The sequence below is a fragment of the Lagenorhynchus albirostris genome, chromosome 11 (assembly GCF_949774975.1).
Source record: "Lagenorhynchus albirostris chromosome 11, mLagAlb1.1, whole genome shotgun sequence".
NCBI lineage: Eukaryota > Metazoa > Chordata > Mammalia > Artiodactyla > Delphinidae > Lagenorhynchus > Lagenorhynchus albirostris.
The window spans coordinates 89999142-90021198 of NC_083105.1; the positions used below are offsets into that span (position 1 = coordinate 89999142).

At 34.7% G+C, this 22057-nt stretch overlaps 1 protein-coding gene across 7 annotated transcripts in view; it reads right to left on the reverse strand.

The window, feature by feature from the left end:
• The window catches only part of PIK3C2G (phosphatidylinositol-4-phosphate 3-kinase catalytic subunit type 2 gamma), a 360629-nt gene that overhangs the window by 315573 nt on the left and 22999 nt on the right, over window positions 1–22057 (reverse strand). For 5 of the 7 annotated variants that reach the window (XM_060166781.1, XM_060166780.1, XM_060166783.1 and 2 more), the window contains exons 1-4: window positions 14256–14921; window positions 9420–9502; window positions 5674–5831; window positions 566–680 (exon numbers count right to left, since the gene is read on the reverse strand). In XM_060166781.1, coding sequence (XP_060022764.1) covers window positions 566–680; window positions 5674–5831; window positions 9420–9502; window positions 14256–14921 — 1022 coding nt within the window. Of the gene's footprint in view, window positions 1–565; window positions 681–5673; window positions 5832–9419; window positions 9503–14255; window positions 14922–22057 lie in introns of those variants that run through there. The other 2 variants (XM_060166784.1, XM_060166785.1) reach the window with 2 other exon arrangements.

Here is a 22057-nt window from a genome sequence, read left to right on the forward strand (position 1 = left end):
ATATATATGAGAACAAACTTTTCTAATTGTTTTAATGAGCTGCCTGAATAAAGAATTGAAGACAGTGTTTTAAAACTTAGACTTTTATGAAAATGTTGTAAATATAATACTCAAACCCTCTGTGATTTTGAAAAATCAGAGTTTAATCAACATGCTAATATTATTCCAAGTCAAAAAAACTACTTATTACAAAAGAATTTATTTTTTAAATTGTCAGTCCTACTAAGCTTCGTTACAAATAAGGTAACTTGGGTTACCCAGGATTTTCTTGATTTCAAAACTGAAAGTCCCATGTCCTGGGAGCTGCTTCAGTCCTGGGCAAACTGAGATGGTTGGTCACCCTAGTTATGGGTTACTTAAATACGTGTTGCCATAAATACACAAAATACAAAAGAAAACCAAGAATAAGACTGTCAATATAACATGATATTTTAAATTCACCTTAAAGGAAGGAAAATTGATCATAAGAGTATAGTGTTTGTACAAAGTCTGTTTAAAAGAAAAGAAAGTGCTGCTCAATATAGATTGTAACAATGATCCAAATTTACCTTAGTAAGATACTTACTTTTGTAAAAATTCTTCATAGCCACATATACTTAGAAGATAATTTTGGGGTGATAACTGGTCATTTGTACAAAAATGTAGAATTTCTGCTATTAGGTCTTTGACAAGATAATTAGCTAAAAACAAAGTTGAATAATAAAATGTTAATAAGAGCATATTATATATTGGCTGGGAGAAAGATTTTGAGCACAAAAAGTGATACATGCTTTATGAACTATTATAACTTTCTAGCTCCATCAAGAGGAGTTAAAATGAGATGCATCTCATTTATTAGTCTGGTTAGATTTGGAGATTGAAAAAAAAATATTCTTTGCATTTTCTTTGATCAATCTGTCTTCAAATAACCGAACAGAGCTAGGTATTTCATTCCTCATTCTAAAATCTTTGGTAATTGTAGCTCTGCATAAAAAATATTCTACTGTGATTACCCTTAGGGATTTGGGAAGTGCTAAAGAGATTACACAGTGAGTGCTAAGTGGCAAGGCAGGAATCTAAATCTGTCATCTTCTAAAGCCTGTGCTCTTAATAATTCCACGTTTTCACAAGTCATCACTCTTCCTTTCCTGTATAGGAATCACCCCAGGTTCTGTCTTGGACAACGTCATAATAACCTTGAAGAACATGTACTCTCTTTCTCCACCTTCTCTGGGACTCAAAGAGTCAGCATATTATAGGGTAAAGTTCTTTGCCTTCTCATATTCACATTCCTTAATATCTCCCTACCAAACTCTTACATGCATTTGCCATTTAATAGTGGCCAGAACCATGCTGACTTGTTACGATTATATTTGTCTGTGAAATATTTTTCTAATTGTAAATGATAAATAGTATGGGATTCATTTATTATCATATGTGATAATGGAAATTATCTGTTATATATATATTATCTATCTATTTATCTATCTATATCTCCATGCTTTCAACGTGATCTTGAATGAAAGTTAGTGCAACAGATTGTACTGATGATCCTTAATGAGGATTTGAACAGCATACTGCAAACACTCATTTGCATTTATTAGAGTTGTGTTTTGTTGGCAATTATGTGTTTAATTTGCTGTGACTTATTTTACTGCCACACCTTTTTGTTTGGGAAAGGTTTTTGACACAGCCTCATAAAAAGTAGTGCAAGTGATATTGTTGGACTTGCCATGAAGAGAAAAACGGAAGAGTATTATAATGTCCTATTTAAAAGTGTAGGTTTTATGGTAGATCAAGTTGTTATCAATAAAACGGTTGGAGAAACAAATGGTAAAGATCATCATGGGAATTAGAGATTGTGGAAATGTCCTGACACAGAAGAGAGTATATTAGACATGCTAGTGCTTGGGAATATTAACTGAAATAATATGAATTGAAGCTAGAAGAAAATATGGCCACAGGCAAAATCATGACTATAAAGGCTTTGACAAGAAGGGGAGCGCATTGCCAATATAAGATGGCAGGAAAGTATCTCTAAAGACACCAGTTTATTTTAATTCATTTGACTTTTCTGTTTCCAGGACTGTGTCCCCTATGCTGTTTGGGGCATGCATGCATTCATTATTTCACTATAGTCGTCTTTGCGGATTACATGAAAGACTCCATAATCCAGTTTCTAGCTATTACTCCTCTCCTGTGCTTTGGTGTGATATTTCCTACTATTTGCTTCATGTTACTTTTTGGTTGTCTCATTATTGCTTCAAATTCAGCATGTCTAAATCTGAAATTATCATTTTTCTCCTTGAACCCAAACATTAAGTGTCTGTGAGTTAAACTTCTCATCCATATTGTAAGCCAGCAAGAACTATGCCTTCTTTTAAGTAGACTTTATACCTGTATCTTCAATTTGACAGCTAATGTAACCCTTTTTCCAGTTTCTCCTAGTCTCCAACTTCATACAATCCTTCTCAATCTGTTGACCATATTGCCTACCATACTGAAAAGATTAAGGCCCATTTGAGATTCTTTAATTATGCTACTCTACACGTTAAATCTAGTTTTTTTATGCATCCTTCTCTATCCCTTTACACCTCTTGATACATAAGTATGCTTTTTACTGCATCTTACTTCTTCACATGTGATCCTTCCATCACTGGTTTCCAGTTCCAGCAATTTAAAGCCTCTCTCTTTTATATATTTAATATCCTCCACTCTAAAGATGCTTTTGTCTTTTCTTTAGGATGTTTTGTTTCTATTTAATATTCCAGTAAAATCTCCTCTTCCATTCTATCCCTTTAAGATAGTATCTTATTTATTTATTTATTTAATTTATTTTTACCTCCTCATTACTGCCAAATTTCTTTAAAGTGTAGATAACTTCTGCAAATAATTCTCAATTACTCTATAATCTTGCAAACTGACTTCTACTTCCACCACTTTGCAGGTCACAAACAGCTTCTTAATACTGTTCGAACTATGTGTCATCTAAATCTAGAAGGTAGTTGAAAGTAAAGACACGGGCTCTAGAGTAACTTTGGAATTGGAAAAAAGGACAGGGCAATCATCTTCATTGAAGTGATAGCTGACGACTGTAGAACAGAGAAGTCCTTGTTCAAAACACCTGCTCTTCCAGAAGGATTCTATTTTCTCACTCTGGGAGAAACAGAATTCTCTTCGGATGAAAACCTCTCACTGTCTCCTCCTCTTTGCTTATCTAGATTTCATTATTCCTTAAGTTTCTAGCAACTTATTGGTCATTCTTGAAATGCTTTTCAGACTTTTGTTCTCTAGAGCACATCTATATTACTAGTAAAACACTCATATAAAGTGGTGAAAGGATCACAGTTTTGGCATAAAGATTATTTTAAAGTGAAAACATTTGAAAACTTATCTTCACTTTTCTTATCTGACTATAGCCAAGACTCCCTAATACAGGTGCTATCAACTTTCTTCTGAGAGTTTCCTGCAACTTCTGGGAAGGAGACCAACTGCCCATCCATTAGCATAAAAAGATATACATGTATTTCCTTACTGAAGCTCTAAACACCCCCCTCCTCACACACACTTTCACATTAACTTTTTATGTAAACCTTTACCTCTGGGTTTCAGCCGGTTACTCATTTCTGAGTAACCCCTGCATGCATATATAAGGAAACCTTGTCTTTTGTCCTGTTAATTTCTCTATTGTCAGTTGTGTCACAGCCTAAACCCTCTTCAAATTTAAATGGGCAGAAGACAAGTTTCCTCCTAATAGCAGCATATGCTACTCTGTATATTTTCATAAATGTGTCCTCTCCCCTCCTCTGCTTTTTCCTCCTTCCCCTCTAATCCTCCCTCCCCCTTCTTCTTATAGACCCTTTTACTACCTTTGAGGCCACAGTCATCCTCTTTACCACTGTACATCTCTAACAATAAACACAATGACCTAATCACTTTACTGAAACTTCTTATAAAAGTAAAAAATGGCCTCTGTTTTGCCAAATCTAATATTGGAAATTAAATATTATAAATTGGAAGAATCGGAGTGGTCTCCCTAGTTCATAATTATTTCCTCTTCTCCAGCAATGTAAGTCAACATAACCCAGATGCCATTCTGATTGGATCAAGGTACAGCACTATTGATCTTGGCTGTGCAATCAGAACTCTGGTTTTAGAAATTTGAAAGTGGATCTGAAAGCAGCTCTCCTGCCCCTTTCCTGTTTGCCCATTTCTATTCCCCTCTAACCTTGAAAGAACCTAATCTGTTGATTCTTTTCCTAGATAAAAAGAAGTAAGATAAAGAATTAAGTAGTTAAAGAATGACTAGTTCTCTACCCACAATGGCCTCCTTAGCAATCCTGCAGGCATATCACAAAGGCAAGATAACATCTGAAGAGAGAGTCAGCCTGCCTTCGCAGAATGAAGAACAATGCATAACCCAATCTCCTGCCTCTACGATTCACTGAGATTCTTCCTCCCCTTTTTTCCCTTTAAGAACTGTCATGGCTGAGCAGAATCTTTGGAGTTGGTCTTGGGACATGAGTCTACCTTCTCCCCAGATTGCTGGCTTTTCTGATTAAAACACCTTTCCTTTCTGTTGACGTTTGCCTCTTGATTATTGGTTTTTGAGCAGCAAGCAGCCAAACCTGAGTTTGGTAACAGATCCAATAGGGAGGTTGAACTTCCTTTAGATCTCTGGCCAAATAGCATTTAAGCTTGAGAGCTTAGCTTTCCATGTGTTGCAGAAAAGTAAGGGAAATGACTCAGCAGAAAGCAAGAGAAACATAAGAAGCAATTACACAGAGAGGAGATGAGGTGAGAGACATACAGGAATTTTGGACTGCCTGTACATCAGTGTTTTATTCCCAAATCTTTGCTGAATTCCTACTCTTAAATTCTATAAGAAATCCCTGTAATCTTTAAATTATTTTTTCTGCTTACATCAGCAGGAGTTGGTTTCTGTTAGTTTCAAACCAGATGGTCCTAACTAATATTCCTACATAACATTGTTAGGTTTGCAGTCATCTGTACTAAGTCAGAGCCTTGGCTAGAGTAAGAAAGAAAATGAAGCAAAATACAGTGATGATAATAATAATGAAAAAAAATTTATTGGACCATTATTTGTCAAGAAACAACAGTTGATACGCAGAAACTTGGTAGCAACTAATGTGTGAAGAACTAATATTGTTTTGCAAAATGGTTGATGGTAACAGTGAAATAAATATTAAACAACTTTAAAGAGATTCTAAAACTTCAGAGAAATGAGAATCATCTGGTGAGTTTGATAAAATACAGATACCTGGGATCCATCCAGAGACTCTGATTCAGTAGAGCTGCTAACTATGCTGGTCTGTACAGGGCTATTATAGTTCCCACTGTGGAGACAGAGGCTGTGTAACAGCCATTTTCACTTACATATAGTCTTTATCTAGAATCTTTTTGAAATTTAGCTTTTATTTTTAATATGCTAAAAACTTGCTATACTTGCTATTTCATAGCAGGAAAATAAGGTGTCCTGGGGTGAGCTATGAAGAGAGTTCTAAAAAACAATAGCCAAACAAATGTTAAAAGATTTCCAGCTGTTTTCCTCTTACTTCACTTCAGGGCAAAATACTAGCTAATACTGCTTCTTTTAATGACTTCAGTCTGTGGACTCAAGGCAGCTACACCAGCTTTATGTAGATTTTTATACTTATTTGCAAGATTGCTTACCATATGGTGTAAAATGAAGTTGTTGTGTTGAGTCCTCAGTAAAAATATTTATATTAACCTTAGTATTAGAAAAGAACTTGTATGGAAATGCTGTAGTCGTGCTCCAGATCTTCCCCGAATTGGAATTAATGTCAGCTGCATGATATGTTTCTCTTATTCTGAAAAATATATGTGAAAGAATACTTAGGACAAGATTTTAAGAAACTTCATGCAGGGCTTGCTATAGAAGATTTGAAATATGAAAATAACCAGCAGCTGATTTGTGGTATAGTGCTGTTAGCTAGGCTAGATTGGTAAAGATTACAATTAAACCAAAAGCAACTATAAAGCTCTGGTCTTTATGTTTTCCCTGGGGCACCTCATATGAAGCAATTAAGAATACATTGTCACTTATAAAACATGAAAATTCACTCTGAACATGAAAATTCACTCACAGTGATTGCTTGCTTCACTGACATTGCCTTTTGAAGCATGAACTCCTCCCCTTGGTTTTGGCTCATGCCTTTGTCAAGCCAGAAGTCACTCATTTATTATTTATTCATTTATTGATGAATAAATCCTCTTGTTTGTGTCAAATTGGTAAATACCATTCTTGGCAGCCCATTTTCTTTAAATTTGGGGTTTTACACAAATATTTGGCTTTTACGTAAATAATTGAGCCCAGAAGTCATTTGTACATTCTGAACAATTACTTACTGTGTCAGGAAGTCAGAGAATTGGAAAATAGTTTATCCTTGGAGTCAGAAGCCTTGAGTTTGAATACTGACTCTTTTTTAACTTAAAAAAATTTTTTTAACATCTTTATGGACATATACTTTACAATGGTGTGTTAGTTTCTGCTTTATAACAAAGTGAATCAGCTATACATATACATATATCCCCATATCTCCTCCTTTTATTCAGTAGTTTTATGGTCAGAGGCAAGTTACATGACCAGTTTCTTTGTTTGCACAAATGAGGATATTCATATCTACTTTAAAGGTTTATGAGAGAAAAGGCATATAAAAGACTTTTGTAGAATGTAAAGCAATATATCCATGTAATGTATCATAATTATCATTATATTATTACAGCTGAATCCCTGTAGAGCCATATTTTATGCCCACATGTAGAATTTAGCATAAAATTATTTGTAACTAGATATTTAAAATGCTTTTGATGATGAAGTCCTAGGTTTTTTTCTGTTTTTGTTAATTTTGCAGACCTCTAAACTTTGTAGTGCTCTTCCTGAATGAAAAATTATGCATTCTGTGTATGCATTCTATGTAATGTATCATATATGTTACATCCTTGGCATTTATTCTAACTATTTTTGCAGCATTAAAGTAGTGTAGGCCCATTGAAGTAGCTCTATCTCTATGCCCTTAAACTCTACCAAAACATCCCCTCCTTGAGGAACCTCACAAATGGAAAAGTGTGTATGCACCCAATGGGTCTGGCATGTATCAAAATCACCTTTTTTTCTGGGTTCCATCCCCAAAGTTTTTGATTCAGTAGATATGTGGAGGATTCCCCCCCCGCCCCCAATTTTTAGTGGTTTTCCAGATAAGCCAATACTACTGCTGCTCCAGAACTGCAGTTCAAGAACCACTGCTTAGGATAAAGGTATGGGCCACTCTTCTTTGTTACACCCTACAACAAAGGTTTGGACTCCAGTTCTGAATTGAGGAGCTTTATGATCTAGCATTCAACCATATGATAGGTACTACTCAATGTATACATACATGATTTAACCTTCTACCATTTTGGAGAATTAAATTTAAAATGTAAATTCATGACTCATTCTTTCCTAAACCTTCGCTGAGCATCTACTGTGGGCCAAAAACTTTTTTCGTGTGCTATGACATTTTATTGTATTTTTAATAAAAATATGACATATTTCTTGAGAGATGTGCCTTAAAAGTATGTCACAGCAAGAAACCAAATCCCACAAATTAGAGAGCCTCTTTAAGGGTGTATGGCGGGAATTAGGTAAGGTTATTTAAATGTTAGAAAAAAAAACACTGATGAAATTGGGCATATAAATCCATTCTGTATGGCTTTCCAGAAATTTTGGAGACCCTCTTAAGAAACTTGGTTTTCAAATTCAGTTCTGTCTTCTTTTGAATTAAGAGCTTTGGATAGCACCTAGCACGTATTAGGTCCTCAAAAATATTTGCTATTGAGTGAATAGTGTGTTTGTGTACAAAATAATTATGCATATATAAATTTAATTATCTTTATATGAGTATTTGTCAACAAAAATTATAGAAAACCAAAAAAATGTGTAAATATAACCTTCTTTTTACTACTTTAAAGTTTATTATTGTTTGGTTGTCTTTTTTAGTACTCATGGTTACTTTGAAAGAAACCATTGGAAAAAAATTCCATTTAAGAATTTCAAAATGTACCATGAGCTACTGACAAACAATTACATAAAATATTTTCATGTCACTATTTCATTCACAAGATTTCATCAAAGAATATTACATTCTCTTGGGGAAAAAAAGTGATGGGAGAGACTAATAATAAATGTATTTTGATGGAGCTATACCAAGTATTACCTTGTGATATTGAGAGAGCTATTTCTTACGCTTAGGGTAGAAATTATCACATCTTAGATTTAAGGTGTCAAGTTCCTGGCAATGCTTGTCAGGTTGTTACAGTGGGTAGCTCATTACTGACAAAATCAATATTGATATCTGTAAAGATCCTAATTAGGAATCCAAAGTGCCATTTAAAATATTCTTCTGTGAACTGGAGCAAGAAATTAATTAAAGATTGAATATAGGTTCACGGGTTTGAACTGCTTTGTTTTGTATTTTGTATGTGTGCCTTTCGCTTCTTCCAATATGGTGACAAGTTTTTTAACTTGACTTTGCTTTTTTGTTTGCTTGTTCTTCATTTGAATATTTGTCATGCATTGACTAGTTATTAGGCATTCAGATAGCCTTTTAAGGTAGTGATTAAATAAATGATTCAAATCTTTAATCCCAAATGATTCTTTAGCAGGCCGCTGCTATAGCTGATAAATAAGCTAATGCTTATTTATATGTATATTTATTATATTTTCAACAGCCAAAAAAGGATAAAAATCAAGATAACTAAAATGTAAGTGCATTAATTTTTCAAAATTTTCAGGTATCTTAGCAATAGAAGAGATGGCATTATATAAATTTTAATTGATAATGAGAGATTGGTCTTTAAAAAAGAGGCATGTACCCTTATAAGTTCTTTTTTTAGATTAGCAAAAAGGGGATCTGGGATCCCCTTGTGATCAAATTTGTTTTTCAGTGGACAAACACCCATGCACTTGTTCAACATTCTGGCAGCCCATTCAGGGTAAGATTGAGTTATTGAGCAGAAGGTACTCTCATCATTCTAAATAGTATATCCCAGGTAAGAAGGATAAATCTATGCTAATTTGGGACAGAGCCAAATAAGTCAGTCACTTATGTGCCATTAAATGAGAAATTAATTCACTGCAAACTAAGCTATCAACAAACAGCAAGGACAAGACTGAAATTATAAAACATTCGTCTGTAGCCACATTTTCAGGGGAAAAATTTATTTGACTATAAACAACAAAAGCAGTACCAGAAGTTGATTAATGAACTAATTTGTCATAAATTTATACTGTTAACTATGTTAAAAAATTATAGAGCTTTAACATTTTATATGCAAGATTAATCAGCTCAGTGATGTTAAAATAGACAAATTTATGCAGGTACAGAAATTTCTAAGTTTAATGGAATAGCAACACTTACTTTTTTACTTTGTTGCAAAAGGAGACCAGACTTCTATTACTGCCCTGAGGTACTTCAACCAGCTGAATGGAACAACCTGTCAGCTTAAAATAAAAACTGTTAAATTAAAATAGTTTGGTGTGGAGAAAAGATGAATACAATTCTAAAATTTTTATTTTGTTTTAGAAAGCCATTATGTTTTTAATTTTATTTATTTATTTATTTATTTATTTATTTATTTATTTATTTATTTATTTTACGGTGTTCGGGCCTCTCACTGTTGTGGCCTCTCCCATTGCGGAGCACAGGCTCCGGACGCGCAGGCTCAGCGGCCATGGCTCACGGGCCCAGCCGCTCCGCGACATGTGGGATCTTCCCGAACCGGGGCACGAACCCGTGTCCCCTGCATCGGCAGGCGGACTCTCAACCACTGCACCACCAGGGAAGCCCTTTAATTTTATTTTAAAAATATTTATTGAAGCAATACATATGGAAAAATACATAAATTTTAAATATATAATTTGATTTTTGAGGAATATATGCAACTGTGAATATTAATATCCAATCAAAAAATATAGAACATTTCTGTCACTTTAGAAAGTTCCCCCATATCTCCTTCTGTCAATCTGAACATCTGTTTGGTAACTGTTAATTCAGATTTCTATCACCATAGATTAATGAATGTGCTCTTTTGTTTCTGGCTTCTTTCATTTAAATGATATATGTTTTAAAATTCATGTTGTCATATGTATCAATAGTTCATCTTTCTTAGTTACCTATTAGTAGTATTCTGTTGCATGAATATTCCATAGTTTGTTTATCCGTCTTCATGTTGAAAAACAGTTGTGTTGTTTGTAGTTTTGGCATATTGTAAAGAATACTTAATTTTCATATACAAGTGTGTTTTGGACATGTGCTTCACTTCTTGTGAATAAATCCATAAACGGCTCAGTTAAAGAAATAATTTTGCTTTATGTATTTTGCAGCCATTATTAGGTACATCTACATTTAAGTTTATTATGTCTTCCTGATTGACTTATTATTATGAAATGACCCTTTTCTTTCTCTAATAATACCCTGCGGGCTTCCCTGGTGGCACAGTGGTTGAGAGTCCGCCTGCAGATGCAGGGGACACGGGTTCGTGCCCCGGTCCGGGAAGATCCCACATGCCGCGGAGCGGCTGGGCCCGTGGGCCATGGCCACTGAGCCTGCACGTCCGGAGCCTGTGCTCCGCAATGGGAGAGGCCACAGCAGTGAGAGGCCCGCATATCGCAAAAAAAAAAAAAAGAAAAGAAAATATCCTGCCTTAAGCTTCATTTTCTGATATTAATAACCACACACAGCTTTGTTTTGTTGGTTGAATGTTAAATATTTTTATTTTTTTAAACTTTCAACCTATCTGTGCCTTTGTTTTTCAAATTTGACTCTTGTAAAAAATAAAGCCTTTCTTTTCTATCTAGTTTGTCAATTTCTCCCTTTTATTTGGAATATATTTAGTATATTTATGGGTATTGTTAGATTTAAGACTGCCATGTTCATATGTGCTTCTAGTTGTTTCTTCTGTTTTATTTTGTTCTTCTATTTCTCCTTCCCTGATTTTTGCAGTTTGATTTTTTAGCCCGTTTCATTTAATTTCTCTGTTGGATATTTAGTTTTTCTTCTTTGTACTATATTTTTAGTGATTGTACTAGCTTAGAACTTACAATATGCATCGTAAATATTTCACAGTTTACTTAGAGTTAATATTGTGCCACTGTATTTAAAATGTAAGAATTTCCAATAGCAGATAACATTTACCATCCCTTCATCTTTTATTCTCTTGTTTTCTTTTATCTTTTGTTTACATATACAACTCTGACAATGAAATCCTGTGTTTTTGCTTTAAACAGTCAGCTGTCTTTCAAAAAATTAAGTAGTTTTTCATATTTACTAACATATTTACCATTTTTGCTGCTCTTTTTTCCTTTCTATATTCCATCTGGTATCATTTTCTTTGCATCCGAAGACTGACTTCAGTATTTTTTGTGTGCATGTGAGCTGACTGATTTCTCTCAACATTTGTTTATATGATAATATATTTATTTTAAATTTTCAGGCATGTACTCAATGAGTTATAGAAGTATGGATTCTTTTCTTTTTTTATAGAGCTTTAAAAATGCTATTCCACTGTCATCTGGCTTCCATCGTTTCTGATGAGATAATGCTTTAATTCAGATTGTTGTTCCACTGCATGAAATTTTTTTCCCCCTCTCTGCTACTTTTTATGATGATCTTTTCAACTTTGGTCTTCATATGTTTGAGTATAACATGTCTACATGTGGTTGTCTTTGCATTTATTCTGTTTGGGATTTATTGAATTTCTTAAATCTGTAATTTGATATTTTATACCAGAGTTGGAGAAAATTTCAGAGCATTATTTCTTCAAATGAATTTTTCTTTCTTTCCTTTCCTCTCCTGCTAGCATTCCAAAATTATCCATATATTAGGCTCCTTATCTCCTAAGTTTCTTAGTCCCTGCCCACTTTTATATAATTCTTTTATTTTCTCTTCTTCAGTTTGGGTAATTTCTATTCTTTTTCTTTTTTTCTCTCCTTTTTTATAAATTTATTTATTTTATTTATATTTATTTTTGGCTGCATTGGGTCTTCATTGCTGCGTGCGGGCTTTCTCTAGTTGCGGCAAGTGGGGGCTACTCTTTGTTGCAGAGTGCGGGCTTCTCATCGCGGTGGCTTCTCTTGTTGTGGAGCACAGGCTCTAGGCGCGTGGGCTTCAGTAGTTGTGGCGAATGGGCTCAGTAGTTGTGGCACACGGGTTTAGTTGTTCCGTGGCATGTGGGATCTTCCCAGACCAGGGCTTGAACCTGTGTGCCCTGCATTGGCAGGTGGATTAATCACTGCACCACCAGGGAAGCCCTATTCTTTTTCTTTCAAGTACTCTTTTTCCCCTGTCATCTTATATCTGTTTTTAAGTACACCCAGTGACTTTTTAACTACAGATACTATATTTATATTACTAGATTTTCCATTAGTCTTTGTTTTTTCATAGTTTCTAATTTCCTTGAGATTCCTCATTTGTCTACTCATTATGTTCATCTTTACTTCATCTTCTTGAACATCCTTTTAATAATCTCCTTAAAGTCCCTATCTGTTAATTCCAACATCTGTTCTATCACAGAATCTCTATTCACTGGGCTATTTTCTTGATTATGGTTCAGAATTCCCTGTTCTTTACGCATCTGTGCATTTGTTATTAACTGTTGGATATTGTAGATGACACATTAGGAATTGTTTTTACAAAGTGTGCAATTTTTCTCTGGCAGGCAGGCGGTTAAGATTGTTTTGGTCTTGTCAGCCTCTATTTTATTTTTTGTGGGGCCACATGTAAGTTAATAGGTAGAGCATTTACTTTAGAGCACGATTTTTACTTGTAAGAGATAGCTTTGTGTGATCTCAAATGAATGCCTGAAGTTCTCAGCTCAGTGTCTTCTCTCGCTGGGTCAGAACTTTGGCACCGCATAACTTCTACTTGTGTGTGGTGAACACAACCTCTTGGCCAACAATCTGCAGTAAATCTCACATAGACTCCTGACCCCCATGCATTGCATAGTTCCTTCTGTGCTCTGCCCTACAGATTACAGCTTCCTTTGCAGCCCAGAACTGCAGTCTCTGCCTCCTCAGTTTAGTGATACTGCTGCTCAAATTGGGCTCCACCAGTCTGCCTAGCAGCAGGAAAGGGCCCCGAAGACACCAGGATGATCATAACAACACTTTGCTGTTTCCCTTCTCTTAAGGATTGATGTCTATACCGGCTGTTTGCTTCATATATTTTGTCTAATTTCATAGTTGTTTTCAGTGGTAAGGGAAAGTTTAGTACTTGTTACATTGTCATGATCAGAAGTAAAGGTTCCTAAAATTCATGCACTTTTAATACAGATCATTTGAGGTATTACCTCTTCTGCAAGCGCCTCAGACACAATTAATTGTTTCTTCTCTTATGAACTCATCCTCTCTATTATTTTACTGTGTTGGCATTATTGGTTTGCAGATTAATTTAAGCAATATGCTATTGCTGAAATCAGGTATTATGAGTTTTCTTCTTTGCATTTGTTATGCCTAATCATATATAGTTTAAGAATATGATAAATAGTTGTTGAATAAATGAAAAGTCCTGTTGTCTAACCCTGTAAATTACAGCTGAAATAATGTTTCATCATTTTACTGTTTAATTCTGGTTTCACTTGTGTCTAGACTCCGTATAAGCAGAGAAATGTTCCAATATTATACAAGAACCTCTGTGGTTACTAAATGATTGGAAAACTACTAATGAAACCATCAGGATGAATTGCACAATGATTACTCAATTTCCTACTCTTGGAATGTTCCCAAAAGAAGTTGCCTGCTAACAGTATAATTTAGTAGCCTCTGAGTAAAAAGACATTTTTCCTACAAATAATAATATGAAGTTTTAATTCATGGTAATATAACTCAAAATATAAATGTAATGAAATGTATGTATGTTTCTATGTGTGCATAATGACACAATAAGAATAGAAAATGCTATCATTTAAACCTCCAACTATGATATTTTTATCTAATAAAATGTAAATACTATAACATTTTATTTAGTTTTGATGAAACCAGAACTTTAAAAATATTATAAAAATTTTCCCTTTCTTTAGAAAAAATCATTAATTCAGGAACACAGAATTTGTGAAGAAGTTTTTTTCCCCAAAAGTATTGATAATATTAATACGTTCCCCTAATTAAGATTAGTTACTCTCATTACCAAATTAACCCAGCACATTATTGAATGATTCTTTCAGATTTGTATTTTTAGGTTGACATATATGACACATACCTCTTTGTTCTTTGGCAATGTGCTTTCCCAGGTCCTGGGTAGAAAAGAACCTTTAAAGAGCATCAGAGATGGTTCCACAATGTTCCTATTTCTACTGCTTTTATTTTCTTCTTTTGGCATCAAGTCAGTTGAGAAGGATGGATATATAGGAGGAATGCTACGTTCAAATCCTATATGGTAGTTATCCAGTTCACTCTGTGAATTAATTTCATCCACACTAGTGGATGATGGAGGTAAAATATTGAATCCGTAATCATCAGCACCATGGTATTTTCCTGTGGGGTTTCCCCCAAAGCTTTCTTTATTTATGTTTTGAGGATTTGGTAGCACGGAATGCCTAAAACCAATTACTCCTGTTTTATTAACTTGGTGACAGGAGAGTTCTGTGCTTTTAGAAGTGAATTCATTCAAGGATACTTGGTGTGCTTCATCTAATGAATGCCTTTTTGAGTCCCAGTGTGGTGCACTGGGCACAAAAATGGTGTTTTCTTCAATTTCTCTCTGATAGAGTGGGATTGTATTACTGATCTCATCTACTACATGATCAAAACCCAGACCGGTGTGGCTAGGAAAAAGAGGTTGATTTACAGAGTGAAATTCTTGGTGCTTTTGCTGCTTTTCATGTGATTCACTGGGATTTAGATCTGTTTTCCAACAATATGCCATTCTTTATTTTATGTAACTGAGAGGGTTGACTCTGCCCCAAATATCTCCTAGATGATATTATAAAAGATGATAGGAATTTTCCTAGAAAAAGCATACAAGGAAACAAAAAAACTTTAATTAGAAATGAAAGAGCTTGCAAGAAAGAAATATGTTGAGTAAATACAAACAATTGTTTTGAAGTTTCTCCTTAGCAAATGAAATAATTCCATGAGTAATATAAAACTCCATCAGGGCTCACAATATTAAAGTCCAAGGGGCAGTATTGACTTCAGAGACATTCATGAAACTCCTGTGATAGAAAAATAAGTCCACTTCAATTATGACACGAGTTTCATGAATCAATCCAAAGACAATATTCCCCTTTGGACTCCTTTTCCTACTGAAAATCCACTTGCCGACAGCAGCATTATCTCCCTCAGTATTCAGTCATCTATCAGCATGGTAGTATGCTAAAGTCTTTTTATTATCTTAAAAGTCTCTTCATGATCAGCAGTTATTCCATCCCTAGATACAGTCTTAACTTCTTTCTCCTCTCCATAACCAATCATCTTATAGGTTGGCTAGATCCGTTCGTCTCTTCCCCAAAACTTCTTTAAATAATTGCAAACTTCTTTCATCATTTCTCCAGAACAACTTTCATTAAGTTTACTAATGAGTAAATTCAACTAATGTTTATCAGTCTCTATTTTATCTCTGCAAAATTTGAGTCCGTTCATTCACTATCCTTCTTATTTTAAAATTTCTTGCTGTGTCCTACTTTGGCTCTCTGTGACACTGTACTCTCTGAGTTCTTTGTTAGCTCCTTCTCAAGACTCCTTTGTCTATTACTCATTTTCTACCTGACCCTTGTCAGAGCTTCTTTTCTTCTCAATTATTCTCTTCTTGTAAGTTATTTCATACCTCCTGTGGTTTAAATTACCATCTATATGCCAATGACTCCAAACTAGATGATTCTTATTATTATCTGCTCAGTGTCTCCACTTTGAATTTTTTTTTTTAACCTCTAAGAGAAAGTCCAAAACCTAAATCAAAATTCACCCAAGAACCTGCTCCTATCCTAGTGTCCTCTGTGAAAGAAAATAACCCAGCCATTCACTCAGTTGTTTAGCCCAGAAACCAGGGTTTTATCTTTGAATCTTCCCGCACCTTTATTCTTCTACATCCAATAAACCACAAGTTCCTGTAGGAAGTCCTTCTTCCTTTCTCTGTCTACCATTGCCACAATCCTCGTCTATAGTTTTCATCTTCTCACCTGCAATGTTGCATTGTCTCTGAAACTGCTTCTACATTTTCTGCAATTCATTCTTGTGTCCTGTAGTCCATTTTTTAATATTATAGTGTTATATTTAAGAGACTGACCATGTATCTCTCCTGGATATAGCTTTTCAGTGGTTTCTCACTGCCTCAGATAACATGTATAGATGTTACATATGTAAGATTTCACATTCCCATTAGATCATTAGGCCATGTTAGTCTTTCTTGCTTATAACTCAGTACCTAGTACTTTGCTTTACTCAGACTAGTTACTCATTTATATTTATTGATCAAGTGATTTAATAAATTAGAAAAATTATAATAGAATTATAACAAAGTAAAATTGAAAAGTATTTATGTCATTTTATGGAGTTAATAATTCACTTAAAAATTGTATGTATGTCTGTTAAAGACAAAAACATTTTAAAGGATAATTATGATAATTGTTACCTATCAAATATTATTTTCTATCAATGTGTTTTGCAATAGAAATTTATTTTCATTATATTGGCACCAAAAATTTACTTAAAACTCATGATCACCTGAGAAATAAGTGAATTAGATTTATTATACTTCACTCAGGAAATTGAACTGATAGGTTTGAGAAAGATTTTCAAGAGATGTAAATAAAGTGTGTATAGAAGGAAATATAGCAGAGGGAGGACAGTCCCAAACACATTCTATGAGACCACCATCACCCTGATACCAAAACCAGACAAAGATGTCAAAAAGAAGGAAACTACAAGTCAATATCACTGATGAACATAGATGTAAAAATTCTCAACAAAATATTAGCAAACAGAATCCAACAGCACATTAAAAGGATACTACACTGTGATCAAGTGGGATTTATCCCAGGAATGCAAGGATTCTTCAATATATGCAAATCAATCAATGTGATAAACCATATTAACAAACTGAAGGAGAAAAAGCATATGATCATCTCAGTAGATGCAGAAAAAGCTTTTGACAAAATTCAACACCCATTTATGATAAAAACCCTCCATAAAGTAGGCATAGAAGGAACTTATCTTAACATAATAAAGGCCATATATGACAAACACACAGCCAACATCATTCTCAGTGGTAAAAAACTGAAACCATTTCCTCTAAGATCAGGAACAAGACAAGGTTGCCCACTCTTACCATGATTATTTAACACAGTTTTGGAAGTTTTAGCCACAGCAATCAGAGAAGGAAAAAAAAAGGAATCTAAATCGGAAAAGAAGAGGTAAAGCTGTCACTGTTTGCAGATGACATGATCCTATACATAGAGAATCCTAAAGATGCTACCAGAAAACTACTAGAGCTATCAATGAATTTGGTAAAGTAACAGGATACAAAATTAATGCACAGAAATTTCTTGCATTCCTATACACTAATGATGAACAATCTGAAAGAGAAATTAAGGAAACACTCCCATTTACCATTGTAACAAAGAGAATAAAATACCTAGGAATAAACCTACCTAAGGAGACAAAAGACCTGTATGCAGAAAACTACAAGACACTGATGAAAGAAATTAAAGATGATACAAACAGATGGAGAGATATACCATGTTCTTGGATTGGAAGAATCAACATTGTGAAAATGACTATGCTACCCAAAGCAATATACAGATTCAATGCAATCCCTATCAAATTCCATGGCATTTTTCACAGAACTAGAAAAAAGAATTTCACAATTTGTATGGAAACACAAAAGACACCGAATAGCCAAAGCAATCTTGAGAAAGAAAAATGGAGCTGGAGGAATTAGGCTCCTGGACTTCAGACTATACAGAAAACTACAGTAATCAAGACAGTATGGTACTGGCACAAAAACAAAAATACTGATCAATGGAACAGGATAGAAAGCCCAGAGATAATCCCACGCACATATGGTCACCCTATTTTGATAAAGGAGGCAAGAATATACAATGGAGAAAAGATAGCCACTTCAGTAAGTGGTGCTGGGAAAACTGGACAGCTACATGTAAAAGAATGAAATTAGAATACTCCCTAACACCATACACAAAATAAATTCAAAACGGATTAAAGACCTAAGTGTAAGGCCAGACACTATCAAACTCTTAGAGGAAAACGTAGGCAGAACACTATGACATAAATCACAGCAAGATCCTTTTTGACCCACCTCCTAGAGAAATGGAAAGAAAAAAGAAAAATAATCAAATGGCACATAATGAAACGTAAAAGATTTTGCACAGCAAAGGAAATCATAAACAAGACAAAAAGACAACCCTCAGAATGGGAGAGAATATTTGCAAATGAAGCAACTGACAAAGGATTAATCTCCAATATTACAAGCAGCTCAATATCAAAAAAACAAACAACCCAATCCCCAAATGGGCAGAAGACGTAAAGAGACATTTCTCCAAAGAAGATATACAGATTGCGATGGAACACATGAAAGGATGCTCAACATCACTAATCATTAGAGAAATGCAAATCAAAACTACAGTGAGCTATCACCTCACACCAGTCAGAATGGACATCATCAAAAAATCTACAAATGATAAATGCTGGAGTGGGTGTGGAGAAAAGGGAACCCTCTTGGACTGTTGGTGGGAATGTACATTGGTACAGCCACTATGGAGAACAGTATGGAGGTTCCTTTAAAAGACTAAAAATAAAACTACCATATGACCCAGCAATCCCATTACTGGGCATATACCCTAAGAAAACCATAATTCCAAAAGAGGCATGTACCACAATGTTCATTGCAGCTCTATTTACAGTAGCCAGGACATGGAAGCAACCTAAGTGTCCATCGACAGATGAATGGATAAAGAAGATGTAGCACATATATACAATGGAATATTACTCAGCCATAAAAAGAGATGAAATTGAGTTATTTGTGGTGAGGTTGATGGACCTAGAGTCTGTCATACAGTTCTGAAGGACCTAGGGTCAGGACAGAAATAAAGATGCAGATGAGAGAATGGACTTAAGGGGGAAGGGTAAGCTGGGACGAAGTGAGAGAGTGACATAGACATATATACACTACCAAATGTAAAATAGATAGCTAGTGGGAAGCAGCCACGTAGCACAGGGAGATCAGCTCGGTGCTTTGTGACCACTTAGAGGGGTGGGATAGGGAGTGTGGGAGGGAGACACAAGAAGGAGGAGATATGGGGATATATTTATATGTATAGCTGATTCACTTTATTATAAAGCAGAATCGAACACACCATTGTAAAGCAATTATACTCCATTAAAGATATTTTTTAAAAAGTGTTAACTAGGAAATTAATGTATAAAATGTTACTCTAAACTATTCTAATACATGGGTCACATAGACACATTATCTAGCCATAATCCCTTTTTCAGGAATTGCCATTTTTCCCCCTCCACGTTAGTAGTGAAAGCTCTGCTTCTTTATAGCAAATTATACTCTTTCATCTATCTCTGTCATGGAACTCAGAATTTGTCAGCAGGTGTGACTTTACTCTGATGACCGTAGTTAATATCCTGTTCCAGTCTTCCTTAGCCTAGCCTGCTCTGGCTTAGCTTAAATACAGTACATATGGCTATATTATGTTGACTTTTAAATTTTTTGTGGTTTCAGAGAACTGAGTGTTTTTAAATTAGTTTTAAAATTGTCTAGAGCCATAAAGGAGGTCTTTAAATGAAGTATGAGTGGTCTAATGCTGAAATTAAAGATTCACTTAAGCTATACCACCTTATTGTTATTAATAATAATGATACTTAACATTTTTTGAGCACTTGCTCTGAGCTACTGCTTTATATACACAAACATGTTTACATGTATTAACATATCTCAACCTGTGATATTATTACTGCCATTTAACAAATGAGGAAACTGAGGCACAGAAAGGTGAATCAAGTTACCCAAGGTCTTAGGGTTTGTGTTCACAGATTTGTTTTAAACAGGAATTGAAGACAGCATTTGGGTGATAACGCCATACTAATATGACATCTAGAACATGCCTGAATTTAGGTACTGAAACACAGCATTAACTCAACTCAAACTATCTTTGCTGAAAAGAGTTGAAAACTTTAAAATTTTTATTAATAATAATATTTTTCCATGCATTTCTTGCAGCACTGTTACTTGAAATGGGTTAGAGGCCTGTCTGAAAAAATCTCATTATAATGAATAAGAAATATTTATTCATATTGAAAATGTAATAAAACAATCCAGATTCATTTTTTTCAATATTAAATTTGGTGATTTTAAGGGATTTCTAATAATTTTATGTCTCCTCTTTACCATCACAATCTAGAAGCTAGACTATTTCTTAGTTTATAAGCAAACAAAAATGTGATTTAGTGCTAGCTGGTAAATGTATGCATTCTGCATTATGAAGTAATGCATGAAATAGTAAAAGTCATATACCTTGACTTTGAGGCAGAACTATACATACAACATGGTAACAAATACGTCATACTTGAGAGGGCATGGCTATTGGTTCCTGATTTAAATAAGACTCTGCAAAACTATAGAAAAAAATCTATAAGCAGAGTAATATGGCTTACCATTACTCTGTGGTAAGCAGAGTAATGCCCCCCTGCAAATATTCCCATATCTTAATCCTTGGAACCTGTGACTATGTTAGATTTAAGTGACAAAGAAGAATTGAGGTTGTAAATGGAATTAAGTTTCCTAGTCAACTTACCTTAAAATAGGAAATTATTTGAATAGGCTCAGTATAATCACAAGGATCCTTAAAACTAGAAAAGGAGGCAGAAGAGGTCAGAGAGATATTCAGGGAGGACTCAACCTGCTTTTACTGGCTTTGAAGATGCAAAAAGGGGCCATGAGCCAAGGAACGTGAGCAGCCTCTAGAAGCTAGAAAGGGCAAGGGAATGGATTTCCCCCTAGAAGCATCGAGAAAGGAACACAGCCCTTGATTTTAGCACAGTGAGACTTGTGTTGTATTTCTGGCCGACAGAATTATACGATAATAATTTGTGTTGTTTTAAGTAACTAAGTTTGCGATCATTTGTTACAGTGGCAATAAAAAATCAATACAACATGAAAACTGGAATCTGCTTCCTGAATGGACTGGAAAATCAGGGACTAGTAGAAGGATAGCAGACCACAGAAAGACACTTCTCCATTCTTTGTTGGTAAGTTCAGCTTAATTCGAACAGGGATGTTTAAAAGGTGTTAGTAATGACAACTTAGTATTCTGCAATAGCTTATAACTTTCTATTCAGTTCGGCTTTCAAAAGATCTGTTTTTATTGAGGGTTAATTGCTCAATTGTCTTCAAAGAAAAAGTAGAGACAAAATTTGGGTACCTATCAGAGAAAGGGCAGCCCCTGCCAGCTGCTTCCACTTTCTAATTCTACTAAGTTGCAAATATCATTCAAATAGCCCCAGTGTTCAGAATGGGAACAAAAATGTTTATTTTACAAAAGAACAAAGAACTTTTCTGAAAATGTCTGTTCTTGATCCAAAAAGTCCCGGCTACATTACTGAATAAGTATATCTGCAGGGGCGAGATGAGAAGAGTGTGAAAGGAATAAATTATGAGATTGAAGAAAAATGATCTTTTTCTTCAGATAACAAATTGTGGGTATTGAAAACTGACCAGTTTTTACAATATATATTAATGTCATGGGAGATAAAGATCATGCCAACATAAGCCATGTCACAGTCTAATCAAACTAAACCGTCTGTATTTTGGTAAGGTGGAGGGTAAGTCCATATATCTATAGGAGCTAAGCTGGGTCCTGAGAAGACTCTGAGTTGGACACATGGCCTGAAATTCCCATCTCTCCATCTTCTGAGCCAATTTTATATATCACGCAGACACTCATATTTTAGATAGACATAAGTATGATCTTTTTCAGATCAATTTGCTGAATGAATACAGAGAAGAGCACAACTATATATATATAAACATATATATAT